This window comes from Trachinotus anak, unplaced genomic scaffold, assembly GCF_046630095.1.
Source record: "Trachinotus anak isolate AG129_WGS33_773 ecotype Australia unplaced genomic scaffold, CSIRO_AGI_Tana_v1 ptg000032l, whole genome shotgun sequence".
In the NCBI taxonomy this organism is placed as follows: domain Eukaryota; kingdom Metazoa; phylum Chordata; class Actinopteri; order Carangiformes; family Carangidae; genus Trachinotus; species Trachinotus anak.
In genome coordinates this window covers 10,249,642-10,274,546 of record NW_027273883.1, presented here as the reverse complement: position 1 = coordinate 10,274,546, position 24,905 = coordinate 10,249,642, and the positions used below count along the sequence as shown (strand labels likewise).

The 24,905-nt window shown below is 44.0% G+C and overlaps 2 protein-coding genes across 4 annotated transcripts in view; one reads left to right on the top strand and one right to left on the bottom strand.

Annotated features, from left to right (window-relative positions):
• cicb (capicua transcriptional repressor b) overlaps positions 1-17,507 on the top strand; it is a 37,890-nt gene extending 20,383 nt beyond the window's left edge. The window contains exons 3-21 of the mRNA XM_071470345.1: positions 2,791-2,940; positions 3,094-3,268; positions 3,868-3,979; positions 4,082-4,264; positions 4,408-4,540; positions 4,666-4,838; positions 5,204-5,342; positions 6,140-6,237; positions 6,367-7,384; positions 7,518-7,657; positions 7,832-7,992; positions 10,775-10,965; positions 12,411-12,878; positions 12,989-13,359; positions 13,484-13,641; positions 13,748-13,899; positions 14,546-14,680; positions 15,185-15,316; positions 15,422-17,507. Of these exons, the coding sequence (XP_071326446.1) occupies positions 2,791-2,940; positions 3,094-3,268; positions 3,868-3,979; positions 4,082-4,264; positions 4,408-4,540; positions 4,666-4,838; positions 5,204-5,342; positions 6,140-6,237; positions 6,367-7,384; positions 7,518-7,657; positions 7,832-7,992; positions 10,775-10,965; positions 12,411-12,878; positions 12,989-13,359; positions 13,484-13,641; positions 13,748-13,899; positions 14,546-14,680; positions 15,185-15,316; positions 15,422-15,711 (4,379 nt within the window). The 3' untranslated portion in view covers positions 15,712-17,507. The remainder of the gene's footprint in view (positions 1-2,790; positions 2,941-3,093; positions 3,269-3,867; positions 3,980-4,081; positions 4,265-4,407; positions 4,541-4,665; positions 4,839-5,203; positions 5,343-6,139; positions 6,238-6,366; positions 7,385-7,517; positions 7,658-7,831; positions 7,993-10,774; positions 10,966-12,410; positions 12,879-12,988; positions 13,360-13,483; positions 13,642-13,747; positions 13,900-14,545; positions 14,681-15,184; positions 15,317-15,421) is intronic.
• A 287-nt stretch (positions 17,508-17,794) lies between these two features.
• znf526 (zinc finger protein 526) lies at positions 17,795-24,287 on the bottom strand. 3 transcript variants are annotated; one of them, XM_071470346.1, is made up of 8 exons: positions 24,081-24,287; positions 23,123-23,584; positions 22,616-22,785; positions 21,522-21,620; positions 20,618-21,408; positions 20,396-20,531; positions 18,676-20,301; positions 17,795-18,413 (listed from the first exon to the last, which is right to left on the bottom strand). In XM_071470346.1, exons 2-8 carry the CDS (start codon positions 23,424-23,426, stop codon positions 18,240-18,242), a joined length of 3,300 nt encoding a protein of 1,099 aa, XP_071326447.1. In that variant the 5' UTR covers positions 23,427-23,584; positions 24,081-24,287; the 3' UTR covers positions 17,795-18,239. The 3 variants fall into 3 exon arrangements, with proteins under 3 accessions (XP_071326447.1, XP_071326448.1, XP_071326449.1); XM_071470347.1 differs by lacking the exon at positions 24,081-24,287 and adding an exon at positions 23,856-24,057; XM_071470348.1 differs by lacking the exon at positions 24,081-24,287 and adding an exon at positions 23,901-24,057.
• Positions 24,288-24,905: the final 618 nt, after the last annotated feature.

The following is a 24,905-nucleotide window of genomic DNA, read 5'->3' as shown; positions in this document are numbered from 1 at the left end:
CAACACTCGTAACTCCAGGTATCCTACACGGGCTGGACGGTGTGTGCGCCGATGTCGTCCGCACGAAGTGGCTAGCTAACCTGCTGCAGACGGACGGACCTCACCAACGGCTTTAACCTAACCTACTATATCGCTTCTTCCTAAAGATCCCCTCCACCCCTTCTCGGGCTTCGGGTCCTGAATTGGGGGCATCTTCAACCCAGCCACTCGTCTGCTGCCTTGAGAGCTCGTCCGAGGAGGAGGAGAAAGAGATAAATAACAGCGATTCATCTCCCTTTTCTCCTCGCTGAGTGGAGGCAGGAGTGCTCACCGTGCTCGCTTTTATCGCTGTGTTGTAGTCTCATCAGTTGCTAGCTAACGAGAGGTTTGTGGCCAGATTGGCCAGGTAGGAAAGGAGATGGTAAACTGCACAAAGATGAGCTAAGCACTAGCTAGCAGCAGAAGGGACGATAATGTTTGTTTGCTCTCTTGATAATCAAGCTGATGGATAGCGGGCTTGTAAGCACAAGGTGATGGATGAATGCACCAGATTTACAGTCAGCGACATCTGCTTATGCGTAGTAAACAAGGATAAACCCATGTTGGTCTCTGTCTTTCCAATGGTGATTGAGTATCTTGGCAGGTGTTAACTAAATTGTCAGGTTAAGACAGGTGCATGGTGCAATTCTGGGGTCAAGTAATGGGGAAAAGAAGTTAGTATTTGGTGTAATGCACTTGTCAAACAGTCTTCGCCGGATTATTTTGGCAGCCATGTACATGTGAATACGCCTTTGTAGTTGAGACATGAGAACAATTGCGTTTCTTTTGCCTCTGTCTGTGCGGCTGGTGCACGACCAGGGGCGTTCCCGAGAGGTTGGTCCAATTTGGAGCGGTGCACTTGAGGCTCCGGCTGTTGCAAGAGACAGCTAAATCAGAGTCTATGTGATTTGTTTAAAAAAATAAATAAATAAATTAAAAAAAAAAAGAAAAATCAGGACGCATTAAAGTAGTTAAGTAAACAGTGCATACTTGGACAAAAACAGATTCTCACGCTGCTCTTCCAAGTTAGACAAATCACCTTATCTCTGATCGCCCTTATTTGCTTGTTGCAGTGCAGTTTAGCCTGATCGATACGGTGCCCTCTTACAGCAGCCCTTCATCTATTTGACTGGGAGGCTGTATGTGCTTCTTAATACCTGCCGAGCCCACCTGTCTGCAGCTCTGCTTTAACCGCAGACCAAGGTTTGACATGGGCCAGGAAGACTGCGTAGTTTCCGGGCGCATGTAGTAATCTTGGCCGTGGATGGGCTCAAGGCCTTGTTAACCCCTTCATGGCCGAGCTGCTGTAGTAATGTAAACAAACAGGGAGAGAGGGCATCGGGGGTAATTAGACCAAAGGGAGGAGGAACCTTACCTTCGATCATAATCATCTTTTCAGTGGGTCGTCTATACACTGTTGTATTCTTACAAATCTAAGTTGAGTTTTGTATGTTATTGTAATCGTTCATAGTACATTTTGTCCACCGATGTTTGATTGCTCCGTGTAAGTTATTAGATTGCGGCATTCTGCGATACGGAGACATGGACTCTACTTGACAGACATATTTCCTTTTAACTCGCATTGGAATTTAAAAAAAGGATACCTCTCTATGCCACATCTTCAAAGCCTCATGATGCAGGGGGGTGATGCAGTAATAATTGTGAATGATGACTGCAACCTGTAGGGATGAAACGGACACAGACACCATTGAGCACTTGTCGTCATCTGTGAGCTTCCAGACAATTTCAGCTCGAGATTTTGGATTAAAAATGTTTCCTGACCTGGGTTTGTGTTTGTTGTAGAAGAGAGATTTTCAAAGGACATATCATTATTCTTTTTTGGAGAAACATCAAGGATTTTATTCAACCATGTTCTCATCAGAGAATCCTCAGTATCTCCGCCAAGGATTAAGCATGTTTGGTTAGTCCATATCTACTGTCGCTAAATCTGTACACATACAGTGGGGTCCAAAAGTCAAGTAATCTCAGACTTTTGGACCCCACTGTATTTCATTATTGTTCAGTTGTAGAATAAGGCAACCCTTAAGTGGTCAATTAACATTCTTACTGAATATGTTTTTGAAGGCTTAAAGGGGGCAGATATTGTTACTGGGGAGTTTTTAAGAGATGCATCCTTATTAAGAGGTTTTTTTTTCTTTAATAGAAAGGAAGATAAGATGGCTTAGACAATCCCTTATTCAATTATGAACATTCAGAGTGTACCAGCTTCTGTTCTCTATCCAGTCTGTTATTGAGAACAGAGAGTCCTTTGGTACATCTGCTGTTGTTGGAGAGATTTAACCAGTTAAGTGGCTGGAGGTGTACTACTGTGGAGGTACTGATATTCTTGATAGTTCTCAAAGTACTGATATTGTTCTATTCTACCAGTTAATTTATTGCATTCACCTAGTGTCACAGATTTTAATCAGCCACTGGTTAGATGACTAAAATGAGAGCCAGTAATACTCAGCATACTGACATAACCTAAGCACTTGGCTCATGTCTGGTTGTAGTATATTTATTTGTAGTTCCATTAGTTAAAAATGATTATGCATGATTACATTGAAAACTAATTTTAAGAAATGATTAGAGCTGGTGATTAGAGTAGGAATGTATTTCTGTTAGCAGTGTTGCACTGAGGGCCCTAATTCTCCAAATAAGGAAATAGGCCTGGTTGTCTTGAATGTGATATCTGAGCAGGGGAGCATATTATGAAGTTATGGATATCAGATGCTGTTGGCTGTTAATAAGTAATACTGTTTTCCTCTGCAGTGTGGACCAATGTAGAGCCCCGGTCAGTTCCAGTCTTCCCCTGGCATTCATTGGTCCCTTTCCTGGCACCAACCCAATCAGATGCTGCTTCTCAGCCAGGAGAGGGCCAGCACCCAGTCAACCACCCCCAAGCAGCCAGTCTGAAGACAGGTACTGAATACCCTATGGCTGACCTAATGACTGGAGAACATGTGTTATCACAAGTTTTGTGTAATTTTCCTTAGGTTTCAGTATTGTTCTGAATACCACATATTGTTTACTTTTCCATGAGCAAGTATGCATCTCTTTGTTGTTTTTCCTCAGAGTGTCAGGGGGTGGCAGCGCTGTCACAGGAGCCTGCAGAGGCACCTCCCACTGTAGAAAGAGGTCCCCCGTCCCGGCCTCCCCCCTCTTCTGATGAGCCGCCTCCAGAGAAGGAGAAAGGAGATGCAGAGAGGGAGAGGCCTGACAGCGAGACGGAGAGTGATGTGGATGACCCGTTAGTGCAGTTTTTTTTTTTCTGATTTACAATGATTTTGAGTGAAAAACTTTGAGGTTACATGAACACAGAAAGGCACATGCTGCATGTTTACCCTCATGTGTCAACAGTGTCCATATATAAGAGCAGTTATGTATTTGTCCATATTTGTCCAAGTCAGCCTTCACAGTAATTTTCTGTGGTACTGTGTACCCACACATACAGTAAGGGAGTGTGATATTTTCTGTATCCTTGCGCTAATTTGGGCAGAAGAGCTCAGTGCCAGAACAAAGCAGATGGGAACAAAAGCATTCCATCTCTGAGCTCTATCACTATATGAAAGGCAGTGGCCAGGCTGTCAGCCATTGAAATGGATGAGCTATCTGCTGAATCTGCTAATGTATCTCATGAGAGATGAACTACTTGTGCTCTGTGTCTACATCTAAGAGACTTGCAGTTCTATGGTACATAATACTTGATATGAAGTAGAAGATTACTCAATATTTAAGAGGGAAAGATAAAGTAGTACTTGTGTGTAAGGCTGCAGGTTTGTGTTGTTCTCTAGGAAGATATCTTTTGAAGATTATAAACAAAGGGCTGTTTTTTTTGTCTCCTTTCAGCTTCCTCCCAGGAGTTGTACCAGAGCAGCCTCTCTCTACATCACCAGTAAAGCGACGCACTCAGTCCCTCAGTGCGCTGCCCAAAGATGGAGACAAGAGCAGCCCTGGAAAGGTAGCCTTGTCACTGCTCATACAGAACATCAAAATTTTCATTGTTCTTTTTAGTAAAATATGTAATCTAATATCCATCTGTCTTTCTTGCTCACTTGCTCAGAGGGAGAAAGACCACATTCGGCGACCGATGAATGCCTTTATGATTTTCAGTAAGCGCCACAGGGCATTGGTGCACCAGCGGCACCCAAACCAGGACAACAGGACAGTCAGCAAGATTCTTGGGGAGTGGTGGTATGCTCTGGGACCCAAGGAGAAACAAAAGTACCATGATTTGGCCTTCCAGGTACACAGATGCATTTACAGACAAGAAACCACCCACAGAATTACTAACAAACGAATTCTTCTGTGCCAGCCTATAGTGCCTGTACTATATTTTTGTCTTCTTTTCACTCACTCCCTGCTTCCTGTCCCCTCTCGTTTTCCCAGGTAAAAGAGGCCCACTTTAAGGCACACCCAGACTGGAAGTGGTGCAACAAAGACAGGAAGAAGTCCAGCTCTGAAGGTCGTGGGGTCCCAGGGGGCAAAGACATCAGAGAGAGGAGCATGTCTGAGTCCACGGGTTAGTTTCACTCAACTCTCATGATGCACAACAAAAGACACTTAAATAAATACTAGTAATACCTGTCATTTTTGGCATTTTTATCCTCTCCAGTCCTGTAATGCTCCTCTTTTTGCCCCCGATAGAGCCTCACTCTGTGGAGCTGAAGGGGGTTGGTCCAGGTCTGGTGTCTGAGAGGAGTACAGGAGAGGGTCATGTGGGCCAACTTACCCGTCCCCGAGCCTTCTCTCAAAGTGCCATGCACAGCCTGGAGCGGAGTGATAGGGGAAATACACAAGCCCTGGCAGAACTGGCACAGGTAAGACTTTAGAACAGCTCATGGACCTGGAAAGTTTATTTTGTAACATGCAGCATGGCACATTGTAAACAACTAAGTGGAGATGATCATCAATGGTGGGGACAAATGGTGTTTTAGTGTTGTTTTTGTGAGCATGATTTGCTTTTACAAACAGTAAGAAAGAAATTACATTTTTAACAGTGTGGCAGTTGTGACAGTAAAATACTGTGTATTTGTCTGTGATAACATTTCTCACATTTTGAATAAAAATATACAAAACACAGACAAATTTGGCAAATACAAACACACACAAATGGTAAACCCCAGCCCCTTTAACCTGTTTAAAAAGCATGTCTGCTATAAGGGCTTTTACTTCATGACTGCAGATGTGTGGCGATGGTGGTAGCCAGTTTTCGAGCCATGCCCCACCCCTGTCGCAGTCCCAGCGGGGGGTCAGTGAGGACATGACCAGCGATGAGGAGCGAATGGTCATCTGTGAAGAGGAGGGAGATGATGATGTCATCGGTGAGAAATCAGACCTACTCTACTCATGAAGCAATATGTTAGATTGGAGATACTTGTTAGCATACTTTCCTGTGTCACTGACCCACTTAATAAATTTCCAGTAACTACATGTGGAAATCCCATTCAGTGGTACAATAGGATTCTCAGTCAGAAGTAATATTTGATGTCAGCAATGATGTGTCACAAAAGACTTTGTGAAACCATCGTGAGGATTTTGTACATCATGTGGTTTTATGTATTCTCTTTGCACTGTTTGTTCCCTACTTAACAATATAACCTATAATGTGGCTAAATTGTGTGCAGTTTTTGACCACTTCGATGTTTCATTTTTACTGATTTGATGGCATTGAGAGCTGATCCAGATACATGTGCCATATTCACATCATATTGTTTATACTGTAATTACAAGCAGCCAACCTTTCATGCCAGCCCCAGACCTGTAATTCTGAGTGGAAGATATCGGGGAAATTCTGACACTGATGATATCTCCCACGTGGGGAGAAGAACTATAGGCATTTAAAATCCAAAATTAACACTAATACAGTTAATTCAGCTCATTTTATTTACACTGTGTATACACTCTTTCTGGTCTCACTTGGAAATGAACTTCTACAAATGCGTAACAAAATGAAAGTACTTAATTTAGGCTAATTGCCTGGTGTGACTACAAAGTTAGCACTAACCACGTTGGAACAATACCTGAACTTTTCGGAGTAAAAGGTGCTTTCCCTGTTCTTCTCATTCTGCCGAAATTGCATGAATGCAGCATCAGTAGTGCATATTTTCATTTTCCACAGAGGACCCCTATCCTAGCAGTTCCATAGACCTCAAGTGTAAGGAGCGGGTGACTGACAGCGACAGCGATAACGGTTCTGGAGATGAAAGCGATCGAAAGGTCTTTGTCTCCTGTTATTTATCTTTCTAGTTGATCTAATACAGATTTATTTACCATTAGAAGTAAGTGCCTTCTCTGGTTTGTATCTTTTCTCAAAATATTTTACTGTCCATCTGTTTTTCTTTTCAGAGAGTCTTTGCTCCAGTCATCTGCTCTACTGCATCATCATCTTCCTCATACCATACCCCTCATGGCAGGAGTGTCTCGCTGTCCTCTTACCCCACCAGCAAGCGTTATGATGAGGGGAGATCAGGAGGGGGAGGGTTTTCAGATCATAGGAGGAAGGAGAGAGGAGAAGGAGACGGTAAAGACACATTTGGGGGAGAGGTAGGGGGAGGAGTGCAAGCCTCTTCTCTCTCCCTCTCTTCTGGCCAGTCAGTCATTTCCACTTCTCCAGCTGGAGGGCCTCCCTCCTCGTCAGTGGGTTCACTGGGTGTGAACCCACCCCTGGGGGTTGGCGCTCTGAGGGTTGCCTCTACGGTGGTGACCAATGTAATGCGTCCTGTTATCAGCACACCGCTCCCCATCGCCAGCAAACCCAGAGATGGAGGCACTTCATCCAGCCCACATCCACCAGAGAGAAAGTCCTTGACTCCCCAGCAGCAGCCACAACTTCTGATTGGTTCAGGACCAGGAGGCGGGGCCGCAGCCACAGGGGGTGGGTACTACTCTTCTTCATCACCTAATCCTGTAGGTGGAGGCGTGGGCCCAGGTGGTGTAGTGACTAACTTGGTGTTAGGAGGGGCTCTGTCTGCTCAACCTGCTGTACAGCTCATCACCCCCTCCCCCCAGCCTCAGCCCTCCCAGCAGCAGGCCCTTCCCTCCACTGCTGTCTCAGCTCCTCATAACCAAACCAATGGGCCCCTGCCTCTGCCACTGCTTCAGCCCCAGTTCCTTCCTGCTTCCTCCCTGGCACCCCCCGGGGGTAAGGCCATCACACAAGTTCAGTACATCCTGCCCACCCTACCTGCCAACACCAACCCCAAGAGTCCACCTCAGCAGCTCAGCCAGCCAACCAGTATCTTCAACCTGCCCACAGCTCCGCCTGCACACATGTCCTTGGCCAATGGAAAGCAGCAGGGTACAAGTTCACTGACAGGATATACGTCCAGCCCAACAGTTGGAGTGGTCAGCCCGGGAACTAGAGGTGAGAGCTTTAAATCAGCAGCCGTTACAGCAAAGCAAAGTTTAGTCATGACCAGGACTCAGACACATATTGCTAATAATTTGTCTGACTCCTAATAAAATGTCCCGCCTCTCTTTTTCTGTTGTTGCCTCAGTGCAAACACAGTCTCCAGTGCTCCAGGGTAAAATGCTTGTTCCCATGGCAACAGTACGGACTGCGCCAGCCCCTGCCCAGCAGTTTCCCATTGTGGCTCCACCTCTTCCTGTCCAGAACGGTGCTCAGACTGGAAGCAAGGTCAGTGAGCACCTCATTGGAGACACTGGCAGAAGAACTTAAGAAATTGTGTACATTTTGTTAGTAACGTCAAGTAAAAACAAGTGCGAAGCTCACCACTTGTATTTCCCATTCATAAATTTGTAATTTGTCCTCCGATTTTCTTCATGGTCTTCTCTTACCATGCCTCTCCAGATCATTCAGATAGCACCCATGCCTGTGGTCCAGTCCCAGCTGCCTCAGGGCGGAGCAGTGCACCCTGCCAGCCCCTTCCCCGTAACAGTAGGCACAGCTGCTGTGGTGGCTCCAGGATCAGCCCCCTCCCAGGCTGTACTACTGCCACCAGCACCTACCAGGTAGGAAATAACACACAAAACAAACTGCACTAAGAGAATGAATAAGGATCCTTTACCTTTTTGAACCTACAACACCACCCTTATATGCTTTTCGTTTTGCACTTTGGCAGCCACTGCTGACATAAGAACATGACAGATAGCAACAGGAAAAATGTGCCACATAACAATTTCAAGTAACTATGGGCTTATAGTTTGTGCTGATGTGGTAAACGTCATCACTTACTACTTCAGAACAAACAGAATAGTGCAGTTTTCTTCTAAAATTATCCTAAATTGACTGAAATGCTTTACTGTAATTGCCTGTTGAGAAAGTCTAAGTCTAGACTAAATCCACCCACTGCACCTGATGTTTCTTAACATGTTGTATCATGCTTGTAAAAAGTATTTATTCTGTCACTCTGGCATTGTCTTAAATTAGGACTAAATGTGATAATCTAATTGAGTGTTCAGACATATATGTCTATTAAATGTGTGACTTGTGTTGCCAAGACAGCTAGGTAATAAATTTTATATGTTAACTTAATTATCATTCCTTATGCTCAAGGAAATTAAATCTGTTTAATATATTAAATTAAAAATGAAATACTATTAATGAGCCATTTTAAGAATAGAAGAGTAAGAAGAGATGTTCATAGTGTTCTCTTCACATTTCAGGTGAGAATATTTGTGTATTGTGTATTGTGTATTTGTATTTGTGTTGTTGGGTTTTTTTTTTCACTGAGGATTTATTTAATCTGGCAGTGCAGGGGAACATAGCGAGAAAAAAGTCCTTTGATTAGATTATCAGCACATTTGCCCTATATTTTCAACTTCTTTCAGTCCAAGGATTTTGCTGAAAATCCAGCAAAATGCTTACCACAAAAATACAATATACATGTGCTGCAGACACAAGGCTGAGTCAGGCCACAGAGTGTCTGCGCTTTGCTTAGATGAGAGTAGGATTGCAAAGCACACCTTGACACCCACTGCAAAACCTTGATGATGGGTCTAAACATCATTTAACATGAATATTGGGCTTCTGTAGAAATGCTCAGCTGGCTGTTGCTGCATTTTACACTTTGCTGATAACAAGTTTAACATATAGAATAAACAGCACGTGAGCAAAAGGAGGAATTAGTTGAAAGGCAGAACACAACTTGGATATCTCTTTTGCTTCTTACAAACCCAAATCCTGGCTAATGAATTAAATAAGTTATTAAGGCAGGGGAGAGCTACTTCTTAGCGTGGTAGATGGTTAACAACCAAACAGTAAGGATAAACTGTTAATGGCAAAATCTTTAGTTTCATTTTAAAGTTTTATTGTTCATCATTAAGGCAACATTTACTAAGTCACTGCTGTTTTCCAGTCGTGCTGTGTTGTGGCAAGTAGGGGAAAAAAGGATTTTAGAATTCCCCTAATACTTGGGCACTGCAGCTCTCTTGATAACACTCATGAGTTGAGATGTAACGCTTTATAATGGAGACATTGAAAGCTTAAAAGCTATTCCTTTAACAGCTAGATGAACCCAACACTGTTACAGATCAGATGTCTGAAAAGGGCTATAAACAAATTACAGGATGTGGCAGAAAAGGTTGACTCAGCTCTGACAAACAGGCACCCATTCATGAACATATGCCAGCTTTACTCATCCTGCCCAGAGCTTCTGTTGATCTCCGTAGTTGTTCAGTTTTTATCAGTAGTTCTTTTCCTGCCTGAAAGAAATCTGACCAATGGCTTCTCACCAGGTGTGTATTTACATGTCCTGTGTACATACTCCAGAATACATATTTACAAAAAGGAAATCGAACTTGTATGCAAAAGTTTTTTGTTTTTTTTTTTTTTTTTTTAATATACTACTTTGGGAGTCTTTACATGGAAGAAGGCAAGCCATTCGTGGGACTCAGAGTGACGCAGACTCTACCTAAAACTACCAAACATCACTTAACCAAGGATAATCCCCCATCAACAATCTGGGACTTAAATAAATTGCGTTGTGTTTACATGACAGTTTTCACCTCCAAGATAGATGTTGAAATGGTTTAATCAGCCATTTTAAACAGAATGAAATACCTTTTCCAATGGGACAATTTATTCTTATTGAAGTTTTAAACAAAACAGTTTTATTCTGAGTGGGCTTTTATTGTGGTCAATGGTGGAATAAAAAGCTCCATGTGAACACAGACAATATCAACTAATTACTGTTAAACAGGTGTTGTTATCAAAATAAATATATAGTCTTTTACTTATAATTTATGATTTGAACTAACTCGCGGTACATTCTGGTACTTGATTGAGTACCTGAAGACATGAAGTTGTATTGTGGTCCAGATTTCTTAAAGCATAGTGAGCAGACAATATGAGAAACAAAAACTCCAGCAGGGGTGCAGCTGTAGCAGTGCAGCTCTATTCTGGATGTGTTAGTCATGCTGCTGGTGGCCCAAGTTGCCTCTGCCTGCCACCCCCACACTACCTCTCAGCTTCTAACACACACACACACACACACACACAGCACTAGTCATCCAGTGCTGCTCGCTGTGATGTACACTCAACCACTGACCCCCTCTGCAGCACTTCTCTTTTTGTCTTCCTCTTTCTTTCTAGTCATGTCTGTTCCCACCATTTCTATTCTGCCTCATCATTATACTTTAACACCTTCTGTCACTGCTACTACACCTTTCTCTTCATTTTTCATTACGAAAATATCATCATCCTCTTCCTATGTTTCTCTTGGCCTCCTTCATTTACATTTTTATTCCTCATTTTCATTTTCTTTCCTCTAATCACCTCTCCTGCTCCTATCAGGATCACCTATGTCCAGTCCACTCCAGGGGTCCCATCCACTCTGCCTCTGGTCTCCACGGCAACAGGCTCTTCCCCCACCCAGCAAGCTCTGCCAGTGCCTGGACCTGCATATGTTCCCTCACCCCTAGCAACACTCGGGTTTACAGCCATTGCACCACCTGGACAGACATTGGTTCAGCCACTGATTGCAGGTCGGTGCTGTGGAAAGATGATTTCATAGCCGCTGTTCTTTATATGCTAATTTTGTGTCTGTAAACTATTGTATGAAATGAGCTATATGAAAGGCCCTTTTGGACAAATCTGGCTCTCCAGGAAAAAGATTCAGCCTCCTGATAAATGTTGAAGTAAGTTAGCTAGATAATAATGTAAATACAAGGTTAATTTAAATCTCAATAAATATGAACTCATAATATCTAATACTGCAGCCACATGAACAGAAGCAAATCAAAGCCTTGCATCCTAATTTTATACAGCATATCCACCATTTTATACTAAATCAGTATAATGTCCAGCGTCAGTCAAACTGAAACTTTAGGATAGCCTTTGTCAATTAAACTTCACTGATAGACATCAGAATGTTTGTGCTAAGATTGGATTATTGTTTTCCATTATCTGTCAGAAGCTGTTTCACTACCATCCATAGTTTATTTTGGTTCTTCTCCAGTGGTGTGTAACTTCCTCATTTCCTTTAGGCTTTGCTTTGTGGGAGAATAATGAAAATTGACATATTTAGTATTAATACAGTCTGGTTTGAATACTTTATTCCAACACTTTTTTCAGGGTGAACACACTACTGTACAATCTTAAAACCTGCTTGGAATTAGTATGTAGTATGGGTTTGGGACACGTATGTCTCGTTCTGTGCCAGGTGAACAGTGCAGGGTGCTGAAATGAAATGTACAGATGAATAACAGAGATCAATTATATAATCTGCTTCATTTAAATGAGTCAAATACCCTGTGAATTCAAACAAAGTTTAAATTCTACGATTTTAGCCTGTTTGACCTAAACAGATTTGTGTTAATGACTTTTATTCAGCTATAAATGAAGTCTGCCAGTGTTTAGCATGTGTGGATAAGCTATCAATTACAGCTGTGGTCTCATAGCTAAACACAGCCTGTACTAGTTTCTTGCCAAATGAGAATTAACATATGCAGCTTTAAGGGGGAAAAAAATGTGCCAGTAGAAACGGTTTTATACCTCAACCAAATTCTTACATAAAAAGAAAAAAAATTAATAAAAGATACTAAAAAAATCTAGGCCTGTGTTTCCACTGCACATGGAAAACATTGGCTGTTCAATGACCTATGCTGAAACAACTGGCCTACAGTTTAACGTAATTGCTGACCCCTGAACTGCTATATCCACATTTGTCTCTTGATTGAAAACATATACAAGGATGTGCTTTGACAAAGTCTTGATTGATCTGTCGTTGGCCAGTACTGTGACAGCAGGGCTAATTAAATACCTCACACCATGTTCAAACCTCATACACAGGGACAAATCTGGACTCAGAGTTGGCAAGAGAGGCTGAATCACATTGTACATTATATTAATTGGTAACAGAGAACAAATTTTTTCATGAGAAAATGACAAGAATATTTTGCCTCTTGGGTCCCCTGTCTCCTTGATCCAGGTCAGCCACCGCTCCTAGCCACAGCTCAGTCTCCACAGCCCTCCACCTCAGCCCCTGCCTCAGGCTCCGGGGGCCAGATAGTCACCGCCATCTACCCTCCTTCACCTAGTGTCACCATGGCAACAGGGGTGGTCTCCATGACAGCAGTGCACCCCAGCGTGGTCTATTCCGTCTCCAGCCCTTCCAGCGCTTCCCCTCACATCCTGCCCAAACACACAGCAACACCCGCCACAATCACACACCCACATCCGGACAGACAGGCAGACAGGCACCTGCCTCTGGACAGACCTGTAGATCGACAAGCTGAGAGGCAAGCGGAGAGGCAGACAGAGCTGCTGACACATTCGGACAGACAGCTCGAGAGGCATATGATCAGCACCTCCAGCAGTAGCAGCTCAGTGGCACCCCCCAGTGGCTCAGCCATGTCTATAAGGCCCTGCAGTCCTCCACTTCAAATCCAAACACCTGGTACAGCTGCATGTATTTTTTTTGTTATTTAAAACTAAATTTGCTAGGTTGTAATTTGTTGTAAATTATTAGATTTATTTATTTATTTATTGTATCTTCCTGTTTTACAGGCAGCACCCCAGGTACACCCAAACTAACCCAGCTTCCAGTTAGGACCCCTCAGAAAGTAAAGGCAACGGTGGCAAACATTCCTGTGGGCAGCTATGAGGGAGGAGGAAGAGGAAAAGAGAGAGAAAGGGAGAAGGATAGGGAGCGAGAGAGAGAACGAGAGAGGGAGCGAGAGCGCGAAAAGGAGAGAGAGAGAGAAAGGGAAGCTGCAGCCAACAGTCACTTCTCCTCTGATCCTGAGCCGGTGGGGCAGACGGCGTCTCCCTCAACGCATCCTGCCGAGGAGCCGCCATCCTCTGACAGACCCCTTGAGAGCTCCGGTGCAGTGGACTCCTCTGACACACGGACCAGGGAAAGCACAACCGCCAAAGAGGTGAGAGGAACATCACACACTGGCTTTCAGCTGTAACACAATCGGAAAAAACTATCAAGTTTTTGTTGACACATAATATCTCTGTGACTATGTTTAAAACACTTGAATTTAACTTTCTGTGCAGATTGGATGGAAGGAGTCCCTCCCCTCCTCTCCCCTCCCTCCTCAATCAGCCACGGAACCTGCCCTGCCTCCCCCACAGACTGACAAAGATGGTCCTGCACCCAAAAAGGTTAAAGCCCGCCCACCACCTCTAAAGAAGACTTTTGACTCTGTGGACAAGTGAGTTAACACCTTTGTGAATCTTTTATGTAAGGTTGCAGAAATTATTGGTGGACAGTGTACATATACTCTATATTTTGTGTGTGTGTGTGTGTTGGTCTGGCAGGGTGCTGTCGGAGGTGTATTTTGAGGAGCGCTTTGCCGAGCTGCCAGAGTTTCGGCCAGAGGAGGTTTTGCCTTCACCCACCCTGCAGAGTCTGGCCACTTCACCCCGCGCTATTCTGGGCAGCTACCGTCGCAAGAGAAAGAACTCTACAGGTCTCACTCACGAGAGCTTTTTATGATAGTCTGAAAGAAAATTAATTTAACTATTTTAAAATTGATTCATCTCTAAAACTTGTTTTCATCATGTCATAGTTCCAGATTCTCAGATCACTTTCTTGTCCTAACATGTGCTCAATGATATTTTTCACTGTTTTCTGACAATTGTAGACCAAAAAAAGAATCAATTAACCAAGCCAATAATCAGCGGATTAATTGATCATGAAAATAATTGATAGTTGGAGGCCTAAGCTGTAGGGTAGTTGCAGTGACTGGTCATGAATGTGTAAGCATTTAGAACTACACATATAGAACTATATTTATCAGAACAAAAGTAGAACTGTGTCTAGTGTTAATTGATTTTAGATGTGTGATACACTCCATAGATTTTTGTGATGGATCCTGATGAATATTGGATCTCTGCTGATAATTACTGTTGTTTCATTGTTACCAGTGTGTATGTGTGTCAGTGGTGTAATTCAGCAGAAAAAACATTTTCTGAATGTGTAACTCACATGTTGAATTTCACATTTTACTCTGTGGTAAATGCTGCACATTATGTTGGTGGTTTTAAAATAAAAGAAAATGTTGTGTGATTTATCCTTGGCGGTGTTTTAAGTTTGTTTCCTCTGTGTGCTTCTAGATTTGGACTCAGCCACTGACGATCAAGTCTCTCCTAAAAGAAAGAGCCGGCGACGCTCAAGCTGCAGCTCAGAGCCCAACACGCCTAAAAGTGCCGCCAAGTGTGAGGGAGACATCTTCACCTTCGACAGAGCAGGTAACGCGCCGAGAAAGGAGGATGAGGGGTTGGGTTGAAGAAGAGCTCGTTGTTGGTGTTTCTTTGCACTGTTCTTTCACTGTAATGTTTTTATTTTTTTTGTCTTTATGACCCCTCAAGAGGATTTTTCATTTAACTTAGTAACCTCAGTGAGATTCCACCTCTAATCCACACATACCATTCTTAAAATGATTATTTCAATAAGTAAAAATGATAAGAATCAAATAAACATACAATAGTTGTTTTGGAAGTACATGACCAAATACGGGAAAAACATTTAATCTGATCTAAGGACTAGTTTAAATGTCTATATGTGGTTAAATAGGAATCACTGGCTTAGAGAAATGTTTTGCCTACTGCTGTATTTTTTTTTTTTTAAATAGGTCCCACCTTTTACATTGTATCAGATATGGAAAGGATATGCACAAGGACATTCATTTCATTCATCACTGTAACCAGATTTCTGAAGATTTAACCACTCCATCTGTTTGTCCCCTCTCCCAGCCACAGATGGAGAAGACATCCTGGCGGAACTGGAGTTTGATAAGGTGCCGTACTCCTCCCTGCGACGAACACTGGACCAGAGAAGAGCACTGGTCATGCAGCTGTTCCAGGAGCAGGGCTTCTTTCCATCAGGTAAGACACAAACACTCTAAACTGTATATACAAGCATTTTCAGAATTAGTTTCCACTAGCAGACATTCATTGTTTTGATTTTTGTTTTTGTTATGTTGCTTCCAGCTCAGGCCACTGCAGCCTTCCAGACAAGATACTCTGACATATTTCCCACCAAGGTGTGTCTACAGCTGAAGATCAGGGAGGTCCGGCAGAAGATCATGCAGACGGCCACTCCCTCCGATGCCTCTGGTTTAGGCATCCCTGACTCAGCCTGCTCCCTCCCCGGACCTTCAGGCTCCCAGTCAGGAGAAGGATCTGGTAGAGGAGGTGGGGACCTGCAGGATGAAGAAGTGGAACAGGGGACAGAAGCAAGCCCAGAGGAAACTCGGGACTTGCAGGACTCTTGTAGATGAGGGATGCTGACCAATTACATTGACCAATCAGTGACTGTTGCTGTCATGCCTTTTCACCCCCTACATGCATTCACTTTTTTTTTTTTTTTTTTAATCCACTCTCTTTGCTTTCCTCTGGTCAGAACCTGATTTCTTTCTATCCTCAGCAGCCAAACTTTGAAAGTGAAAGATGTTTGTATGCAATGTTGGGACTTTTTTTTTTTTTTTTTTTAAATTTGTGACCATTCTACCAAAAAAAGGACGTGAACAACCAGTGGCACAAAAACTACCACATACAACAACACAGGCACACATCCTGCAAACTCTTAAATCCCACACTTGAATTAGCACTCTGTATTAACCACCTTGCAGGAAGCTCCCACTGATGCCAGTGAACGAAGGACCATTGTGTACAGCTGCACTCATTTGCCTCGAAGAAGAAAGGAGTCTTGTTTTGGACGAGAGAGACCTGCTTAATCCGCTCTGAGACGGTGAAAAGTCAGCAGTTTTAAAAAGAGGATGTTATATGTTTTGCTATTTGTTTTAACAGGGTTAGAGGAGTAAAAGCAGTAAGTAACTGCTTGAGGAACAACCTGTATGTAGGCTTAACTGTTGTAAGCTTGCTTCATGTTTCTGCTGACATTTAGGGGGCTGGGCCCTCAACAGCTGGAAACGATTTGATTTGACATGAGCACTCACTGCTATGGACCTGGAAAGATCTTTTTCTCCATTTCACTGCTCACATGTAGACCTTCAGGAGGGGTCTGCCAAGAGTGACTGAAAAATCGACTGAAATGTTAGTGGACTTCTGGCAGTGCCATCATTCCTGCAAGTACCTGTCTGGCCAAGTCCTCTTTTCTCACAACTGACCTGAGCACATGCCAGTAGGTAGGAACCAAGCATTCCTGTGCCTCTCATTCGCTAGCCATGAAGGAAGGAGGTGGGTCAGAGTCAACGGGCACATCCTGGCTCTTAGTTGTAGAGGTCAGGCTGTTATGGCCTTAATCCTCTATTGCCAAGCAGTTTTATTAACTTTTTTAAAAATTTATTTGATTTGTATTTAACATGGTCATATTCAGTTTGTTGTTGTACTTCCTATGGTTATTGTTATTACTTCTCCTATCATTGCAGTGGATCCTGGTCCTTAGTTCTCCTTTCATTGCTGACAGATGTTTCCTTCATATCTGCCAGCTTTTGATTGCTTGTACTTTTTTTTTTTTTTTTATATATATAAAAATATTATTTTAAAGGCAGGTGAGAGATGCTGCTCCACACCTGTACAGTTCCTCCATTTTAGTCTTCCCTTGACTGGCCTCTCACCTCAGCAAGGACCTGTGGTGCAGTTATTTTTATTATTCATTTCAAAGAGGAAGACAAACTCAACGTGGACCTTTATATTCTTTCAACAGTAATAAGCAGTATGTTTTTTTGACAACCTTGTATGCCTCTCTGTCCCTAAGTTTGACTCTATATCCTCAACACTTGTACATCTCTTTCCTCCACCTCTTTCCTTCCCTCCTTTCTCCCTTTGTCACTTTATTGCTCTCTCCAGACCTCCTTTTTAGACAGATGGAGAGAAAACTGGGGTAAGTGAGAGGAGGGTAACAAATCAAAGAGAGCTGGTAGGATCTAATACTGGTTGTGTCTTTGTGCAAGACTTGGTTGTGTTGTAAATAATTACTGTAGAGTCAGTAGACTCATTATATTATTGATAAGGAAAAATCTGTCATTGAACATAAGTTGACTTTTAAGACACCATTACTGAAGGTAAAAACACATGAAATGGAAAAACAATAATAAATATGGCTATTAATGTTTTTGTGTTATACTCCTTGTTTTGCTGTTCTAGTATGCAAGAGAGGAATTTATATGAATAATTTAAGTTTGTATCTGTATCTTTCAGTATGCAAATAAAGATAGGTGTTCAATTAAAGTGATTTTATTGCTGGAAATGTGAAAAATGTTTTTCCTTTGGCAGAGATAAAACAGATAGCAGGGCTATCTAAAATGAATTCTACTTTTATCCAGCCCCTTTAAACATAACAGCAGCTGATAAAAACAAGGTTTGTATCATTTCTACAGTGTACAGCATATGTCAAGTTCATCATCTTGAAAAAAAACATTTATTGATTTCAATTACTTACACCAGAATACTTTGTCTCAAAAGTATTTTAAAACACAGGAAAAAGGACATCCATCTCATATAAATGACAAATTTAATCATACAAATGTCATGAGGCACAACCAATGGTCCTTATTCAAAATGAATGTCATAGTCTTAATTTTAATATGCATCATTTCAATACATTTTAATACTGATCCCACTCAGATTTGTAAAAGAGAGAAGCTGACATACTTTGGTGTGTTTGCTGAACTTAGTATGAATTTTGTCATTTCAGCATTCTGGCCTTATTACTCAGAACTGAAGTCTCACCCTCACAGTAGTCGATTAGTCTTTGTCTCAGTCCGTATTAAGACTAGTATTGAACTCATCAGTTCAGCAGTAGCTCTTAAGAATTCATCCTAGTTTTTCTGACTGGTACTGGTCTTCAGAGGAGCTGCAGTCCGTCCACAGCAACTGTGTCCATGGCGAGGCCGTTCTCCAAAGCTGTGTGATAGATCTCCAAGGCCTGCTCCAGAGGCAGCGCTCCGCCCTCACTGGTCTCAATGATGGCGATGGTCTCCCCAAACTCATTACACATGATAGTTGGAGTGCCCTGTGCCTAAGAGGAGGAAACAGAACTCAGAGTAAATACACCTGACAGCAAACACAAACAAATGTACAAGTGCTGATGAAATGCCATCCTCTCACTCATTTCGACTGTTCAGAATTGAATTATTTACCTAAAAATGTATTAATGGTTCAATAGATATGACTGAACTTAGTTTGTACACCAGTCAGCAGATGTTAGCTTCATGCAGTCTTTTCACATGGCAGTTTCATGTTTTTTTTTTAGTGATAAGGTGAAGTAGATTCATTCTGACCTGCTGAAGATCTGAGGCTTGGATCTGGATGAGCTGAGGCTGCCCGTTAGCTAGTTCCACCGCTGAAGCGTCCACCACTGCCACAGCAGCGCTGGTTTCCATGGCAGCTTGTGCAGCAGCCTCCTCATCCAGCCTCTGCTGCCTGGCATGGGTCTTCTTGTGGTTCCTCAGGTTGGAGAAGGTTTTGAAGGCTTTGCCACACAGGGGACAAACGTGCGGCCGTTCGCCTGTGTGTGTTCGACGGTGTTCAGCCAAGTGCATACTCTGGATGAAACCCTTTCCACATACCTCACAGCGGAATGGCCGTTCCCCCGAGTGTGTGCGCAGGTGCTCTCGCAGGTGTGTGTTCTGACGGAAGCGCTTGCCACACACTTGGCAGGGGAATGGGCGCTCACCAGTGTGGACTCGCTGGTGAAGTGCAACTCCAGAAGAAGACACAAACTGTTTTCCACAAACAGGGCACTGGTGGGCTTTAGGCCGCTTCCCCGTGGCACACCGTGGTCGCCCAGGGCCTAAGGCAAAGTGGCTCAGTCTGTGAAGTCGCAGGTTGGCTGGAGAGTTGAGCTTCTTCCCACAAATGTTGCAATCTAGACCCCCCCGCACGAGACTGGTTGACTCCCCTGATTCTGTCTCCACTTCTGCTGAGGTGGAGGGCTCTGAGGTCAGGTCTTTGCCCAGCTCCGCTTGGTTGTGGGTCTCTTTGCCCACTTCCACCCCTGTACCAGCCTGCACCAGGGTGGGGTGCTGCTCCAGACAGTGGCTGTCTCGCTGCCTCCTGCTCAGGAAGCCAGCCTCACAGTGAGGACAGGAGAAAGGGGCTGGAGCCCCTGGGTGCTGGGTGTAGCGATGCGCTGCTAACTTGGTGGGCCAGCGAAAGGTGGCGGGGCAGTCGGGGCAGCACAGAGTTGCAGTGTTGGAGTGGAGCAGGCTGTGCTGACGGAGGTTGGAGGACTGTGAGAAGGAGCGGTGGCAGACATCACAGCGGTATGGTCGCACACCAGAGTGGATGAGGTTGTGCCTCATTAGATTAGCAAGAGATGAGAAGGTTTTGCCGCAGTCAGAACACTGAAAGGGCCTCTCACCTGTATGTGTTCGTATGTGGTTGCGCACGTGGATCTGCTTCTTAAAAGACTTGCCACAGATTCCACAGACAAAGCTGCGCTCAGTGACGTGGGACTTGCGTCGGTGTTGAACCAGCTGCAGCTGGGAGGGAAAGGTCTTAAAGCACGAACGACAAGAAAAAGGGCCTTTGTCTGATGATGCAGCCGAAGCAGCTTCTATTGAGCCATTGGAGCTAGACGTCACTCCCGCATCAGTGTCGTCCAGGGGAGCTGAGTCTGTAGCTAAGCCAGACTTGGTGACATCCTCCACCTGCTGCCGGTCATCAGTGTTACCTTCATGAGGAGCAGACACCTCCATGTTGTTGTCCTCCCCCTTCCTCTCCACTTCACCTCCTTCCACTCTAATCTGAGAGCTTTGTATTGGAGCTTCTCCCAGTTTCTCCATCTCTTCCTCTGTGAGAGGGGCCAGCAGGTTGGTTTCTGCCTGAGTGTGGGAATTCCTCTTTTCCCTTGCTCTCTGTAGGATGGCGAGGGCTGAGAGAGATGCTCTTCTTGGAGCTGAGGCCTAGAGAAAACAACAGGCATATGTTACACTGAAATTAAAAGGTCATACTAAAGTGAGGTTATGGACACAACTGGGAGGTGGATATGCTGACTACCATCGAGGGAGCAGCAGGTGTGCCACATGTATCACGGTTGAGGTGGGTGCGACGGTGGTAGAGGTACTTGGTCATGTTGGTGAAGGTTTTGTTGCAGAACTGACACTTGTGAAGGGGGTCAGCAGTGTGGGACTTCCTGCAAGAAACCAGGAGAGAAAGAGTCAAAAGGTCATTTTGTCGTCTTTGTCCAGGATGTGTTGGTGTCTCGGAGCTTCTTATTACCTGTGCATGATGAGAGTCATCTCAGTGGTGAAGCCATTGCCACAGTCCACACACAGGTACCTGGCCACACCAGAGTGTGTACGCATGTGCGTCTGCAGCGATGTTGCTTTCTTGAACACCTTGCCACACTCTGGGCATTCGTGCGTGCCCTGCTCGTGCACACGTTTGTGAGCCGCCAGCCGGTTGACTGAGGTGAAGGTGCGGTTGCAGAGCTCACATTGTTGTGGCTTGGCCCAGACTGTTTCTTTCTTCTCTGCCACTCTAATCCTAATGTCTTCCACGTTCTCTGTAGCCTCTTCCCTCCCTCGCGCCTCCTCGAAACCACTCATGACCCCTGACTCTCCACTCTCTTTGTCCTGGCCCAGGAAGTGCTCCCCCTGGTGCTGGAGGAAGTCCTCTGGAGTTTGGAAGAGAAGGGAGCACTCTGAGCACTCGTAAGGGTGGATGACCACCACTTCTGTTGGCTGCTGCTGCTGCTGCTGCTGCTCCTGGACAGTGGGAGCCAACCTTAACTCCAGTCTCTGGACACCGTTCTCCAACACCCCCAGCTTTGCTGAGGAGCCTCGGCCAACGGCAGGCAACAGAGGGGGCAGCTTGGACCGGCGCTGACTGGGAGCGGTGCAGTTGTCTGCCAGGGCTTGGGCCGTGAGAATCTGCAGGTGCATGGTGGCGGAGCCAGGGGTCGCTGTCACTGGAGGCAGCAGGGAGGAGCGGGAGGGCGCAGCAGCTTTAAATACGGACTGACGTTTCTTGTTCAGTTGTTGCTGCTGCTGCTGCTGTTGGGCAAGTACCTGGAAAATACACAGAACAAGGTACAGAGAAGAACTTAAAGATAAGGAAACACTAAAACCATCTAGTCCTCGCATCTATGCCTCGGTTGTGAGATGTTTACAATCCCAAGTACCTGTGCTAAGATCTCCCCAGCTTGCTGCTCACTCAGCACGTAGTTCTGCATACTGTTCAGTGGAGTGACGGTGCCATCAGGCTGTAGCACATACTCCTGCTGCAAGGGCAAAAAAATTAAACATTTGTTACTAAATTTCTACTGGTAATTAATGCAAAGCTACAAAATAAATCAGTGATGTCAGATCATTGTAGTTTTAGAATAGAAAAGATGCTTTAGATCTGCTGTCACTCATTCATTTATTTTAGTAGATTATGAGAGGCTTTGGAGCGTGGATGTCTTTGGTTTGGCTAGTACGGTCTAAAATTACAGTATAATTGCAGCAAGCAATTTCTGCGCTGGCCTTCACAACCCAAATCAGAGAGTCACTGAAATGAATTTTGACAGTGCTGCAAATTGAACACAGTCTACAGTATATGGGCATGACCCAAAAGTAATGAATGCGAGGTCACACACAGTTGTAAGTGCAACAGTGTCACCATCACCCAGAGATTTCCTGAAACACTTGTTTTCCTAGAAAAGCACTTGATTCCTAGAAAAAAATATTACCAGAAACCAGCTCTGCTTTTGACTGATTTCACTTTAACTGAGTTGAGCCGTGCGCACATGAATGACTCAGCACAGTGGAAAATGAGTAAATTGCTGCCGTTACCAATATTACAAGTCAAATATCTTTTAAACATCCACAGTGGTCCCACTGTCAACTTTCTACTCCGTGATGTTCAGAGATTTGACCAAGTGTTATATTAAAATAAAATCATTTCCACCCTTTACAACAAGGGAAATAGCTATACAACATCCTGTATTAAGAGGATGTGAAGGAGTGTGCATAACATGGCATCTTAGTAGATAATTACATGGTGTAAGCACAACAATATCAATTTCAGGGGGCAGCTTGTTTTCATAGACAAACAGCTAGTATTGTGTTGAGCAGCCTCCACTGAATGACCTGTTGGTGCTACAATTTTGTTCAAGAACTGCAGTTAATTGTTTGTTGAGTTATCAGTAATTTTGATAATAACAAAAAGGATTTTTACACAAGGAAAAATTAAAGACTGACTGGTCTGTGTGTGAGCGTATAATTGATCCCTTACCGTGGACTCTGTGTTACTGTGTGTGCTGCTCCTGCTGTGGGTCCGCCGGTGCTCCAGCCATGTCTCAGGTGAGTCAAACAAAGCCAGACAGTCGAGACACTGGTACTGGACCGGTCCCGACACCTGAGCTTCAGGGCCCGCTTCCTCTGTCTCCAGGACCTCGCACAGCTCTAGCAAACAGTCACACACACACACACACACACACACACACACACACACACACAATTAGTGTTGTTTTTTTATCTTTAAAATGACCAACAGCCATACCACTGGCAAAAATGTTGAATGCACACTTTAAATGTGAACATTTGAGCTAGTATGAGGAGCCTGTAGTTAGCTTTACTGAGAACTGTTTGCATCATTAGATATGACTGCACTATCATATTGCACAAATGGATTTCCAAATATGATTGCATCAGTTCACTTCTACAGAACAGCATCGTGTACACCCTATCTGTGGTCCATTATTAATATCTCTTGTTCAAAGTGCACATAAACCAATGTCACCTTGTTGCTCCACCTCCATCCCAGCCTCCCTCATGTGCATCTCCTGGTGCTGCAGAAGCTCCTCTGGGTTCATGAGGAGGGTCCCACACTCCAGACACTGGTACTGCTGGGTTTGCCCCATCTCAGGGACACCGTGGATAGTCATGCCCTCCCCTACCTCCCCTTCCCCTTCCCCCTCTTGGCCAGTGTGGATCTGCTGGTGGATCAGCACATCCTCGAGGGTGTTGAAGAGCTGGTGGCACTCACTGCACATATACTGGTGCTCCACATAAACACCTTCTGCCTCCTCCTGCTGCTCCGCCATGCCGGCACTGTGTGTCTGTGTGAATGTATGTGTTGTCTTATGTAGATTGTGAGTGTGTCATGAAAGGGGATATGTGACCGGTGAGTGTTAGGAGTGAAACCACTGCTGTGTCCACTGAATGAAGACTTTTTGTCATCCAGGCCAGCAGAAGAGCACACCTGTGGTCAGAAAAACATTAAAGTGACAACATGTAGCGCTGAGCAGCATGAGTACATAAATAAACAGTTATGCAGTAGTAATGAAATTATTAAATATGTTTTTTTTCCCCACATTTGCCATTGTTTTTTAATTTACGATAAAAACAGCACTGTTCACACAGACACATTATGGAACAATCCTGCGGACTAACATGGCAATTTTCAGCCGTTAGCTAAATGAGGGCCCTCTACTGCTAACGACACGACGACTACTCCACAAAACCTAACGAACCGTTGTCTCATTTTCCTCAAATATGTGATTCCTATCTTTGTTTACAGTGTGATGGCACATGGAGAGCTGTTGGCGGCGCTCCCTCCGACACTGCAGACCTGTTTCTCGACACCGCGGTTTCCTGACAGCGGCTGCCCGGTTCGTCGGGCGGTCCGTCAGGCGGCGCTACCCACTTTTTCCCGCAGCTCTCCGGCTACGACGACGGCGGGCCCTTCTTTCCCTTACCTCTCATTCACTCTCCTTGGACAAGCCCTCTTGTAGTCATCTCTCGTCGTTCACACAGGTGTATGCCTTTTTCCTCAGCCCCTCGTCACCAACCGTGGCATGGAAATAAAAAATAAACTTATATGTGTTGGAAAATACATATCAAAGCGTGTAATGATACGTTTGCCCGCCGATCGCCTCCATTCTTGTGCTACGAAGCCCCGCCCAATGCGGTAGCCTCACCATTTCAGATTCTGTGATTGGACAGGGTGACTGTCAATCATAAACTGTGCTTTACTGATGGGAATTGTAGTTTTTTTTGTCGGTTTTGTAACAATTTGTTTTTATTTTTTTGCAATCACTGTTTAGACATTTCTTCAGTTACGTTAGTTATTTTGTGTGCTTTGTTGATGTCTGTCTTTTTCAGAATTACTTCCTTCTTTTTTTTAAAGCAATATTGATCCTGTTAATTATATGTTGACCGTATATTCATAAACCAACTTCAATACACATAATATATATACTATACAATTTTACATTTTTTTTCTATTTGTACTGTAAGAAATAATGTAGTTTCAGTTCCATCAACCAGAGCAGGAAAAGGGGTTTGCTGTTACAGTATCGATGCTTATGGTTATAAAAGTTGGCTTTGATAACACTGATCAGGTCGAATCTGTATTTATTTTACAGGCTGTGGTAAAGGAAGCAAAACTAGATGTTTTCCATTTAGGAGAGAAACCATGATAAATTGTGGAAATAACAGCAGACTTACACAGTACTGTGACTTACAGTCTTAGTGGAACACTTAAAAATGCAAAAAAACACAAGCAATATCAATAGTTTTAA

What these genes read in the sequence shown, in the direction of transcription:
- znf526 (XM_071470346.1), bottom strand. Translation starts at nt 23,426, where the DNA reads ATGGCGGAGCAGCAGGAGGAGGCAGAAGGTGTTTATGTGGAGCACCAG. An exon ending in CTGGGGAGATCTTAGCACAG is followed by an intron (nt 21,409 to 21,521) that starts GTACTTGGGATT and finishes TGTATTTTCCAG; the next exon opens with GTACTTGCCCAACAGCAGCA. An exon ending in ATGACTCTCATCATGCACAG is followed by an intron (nt 20,532 to 20,617) that starts GTAATAAGAAGC and finishes GGTTTCTTGCAG; the next exon opens with GAAGTCCCACACTGCTGACC.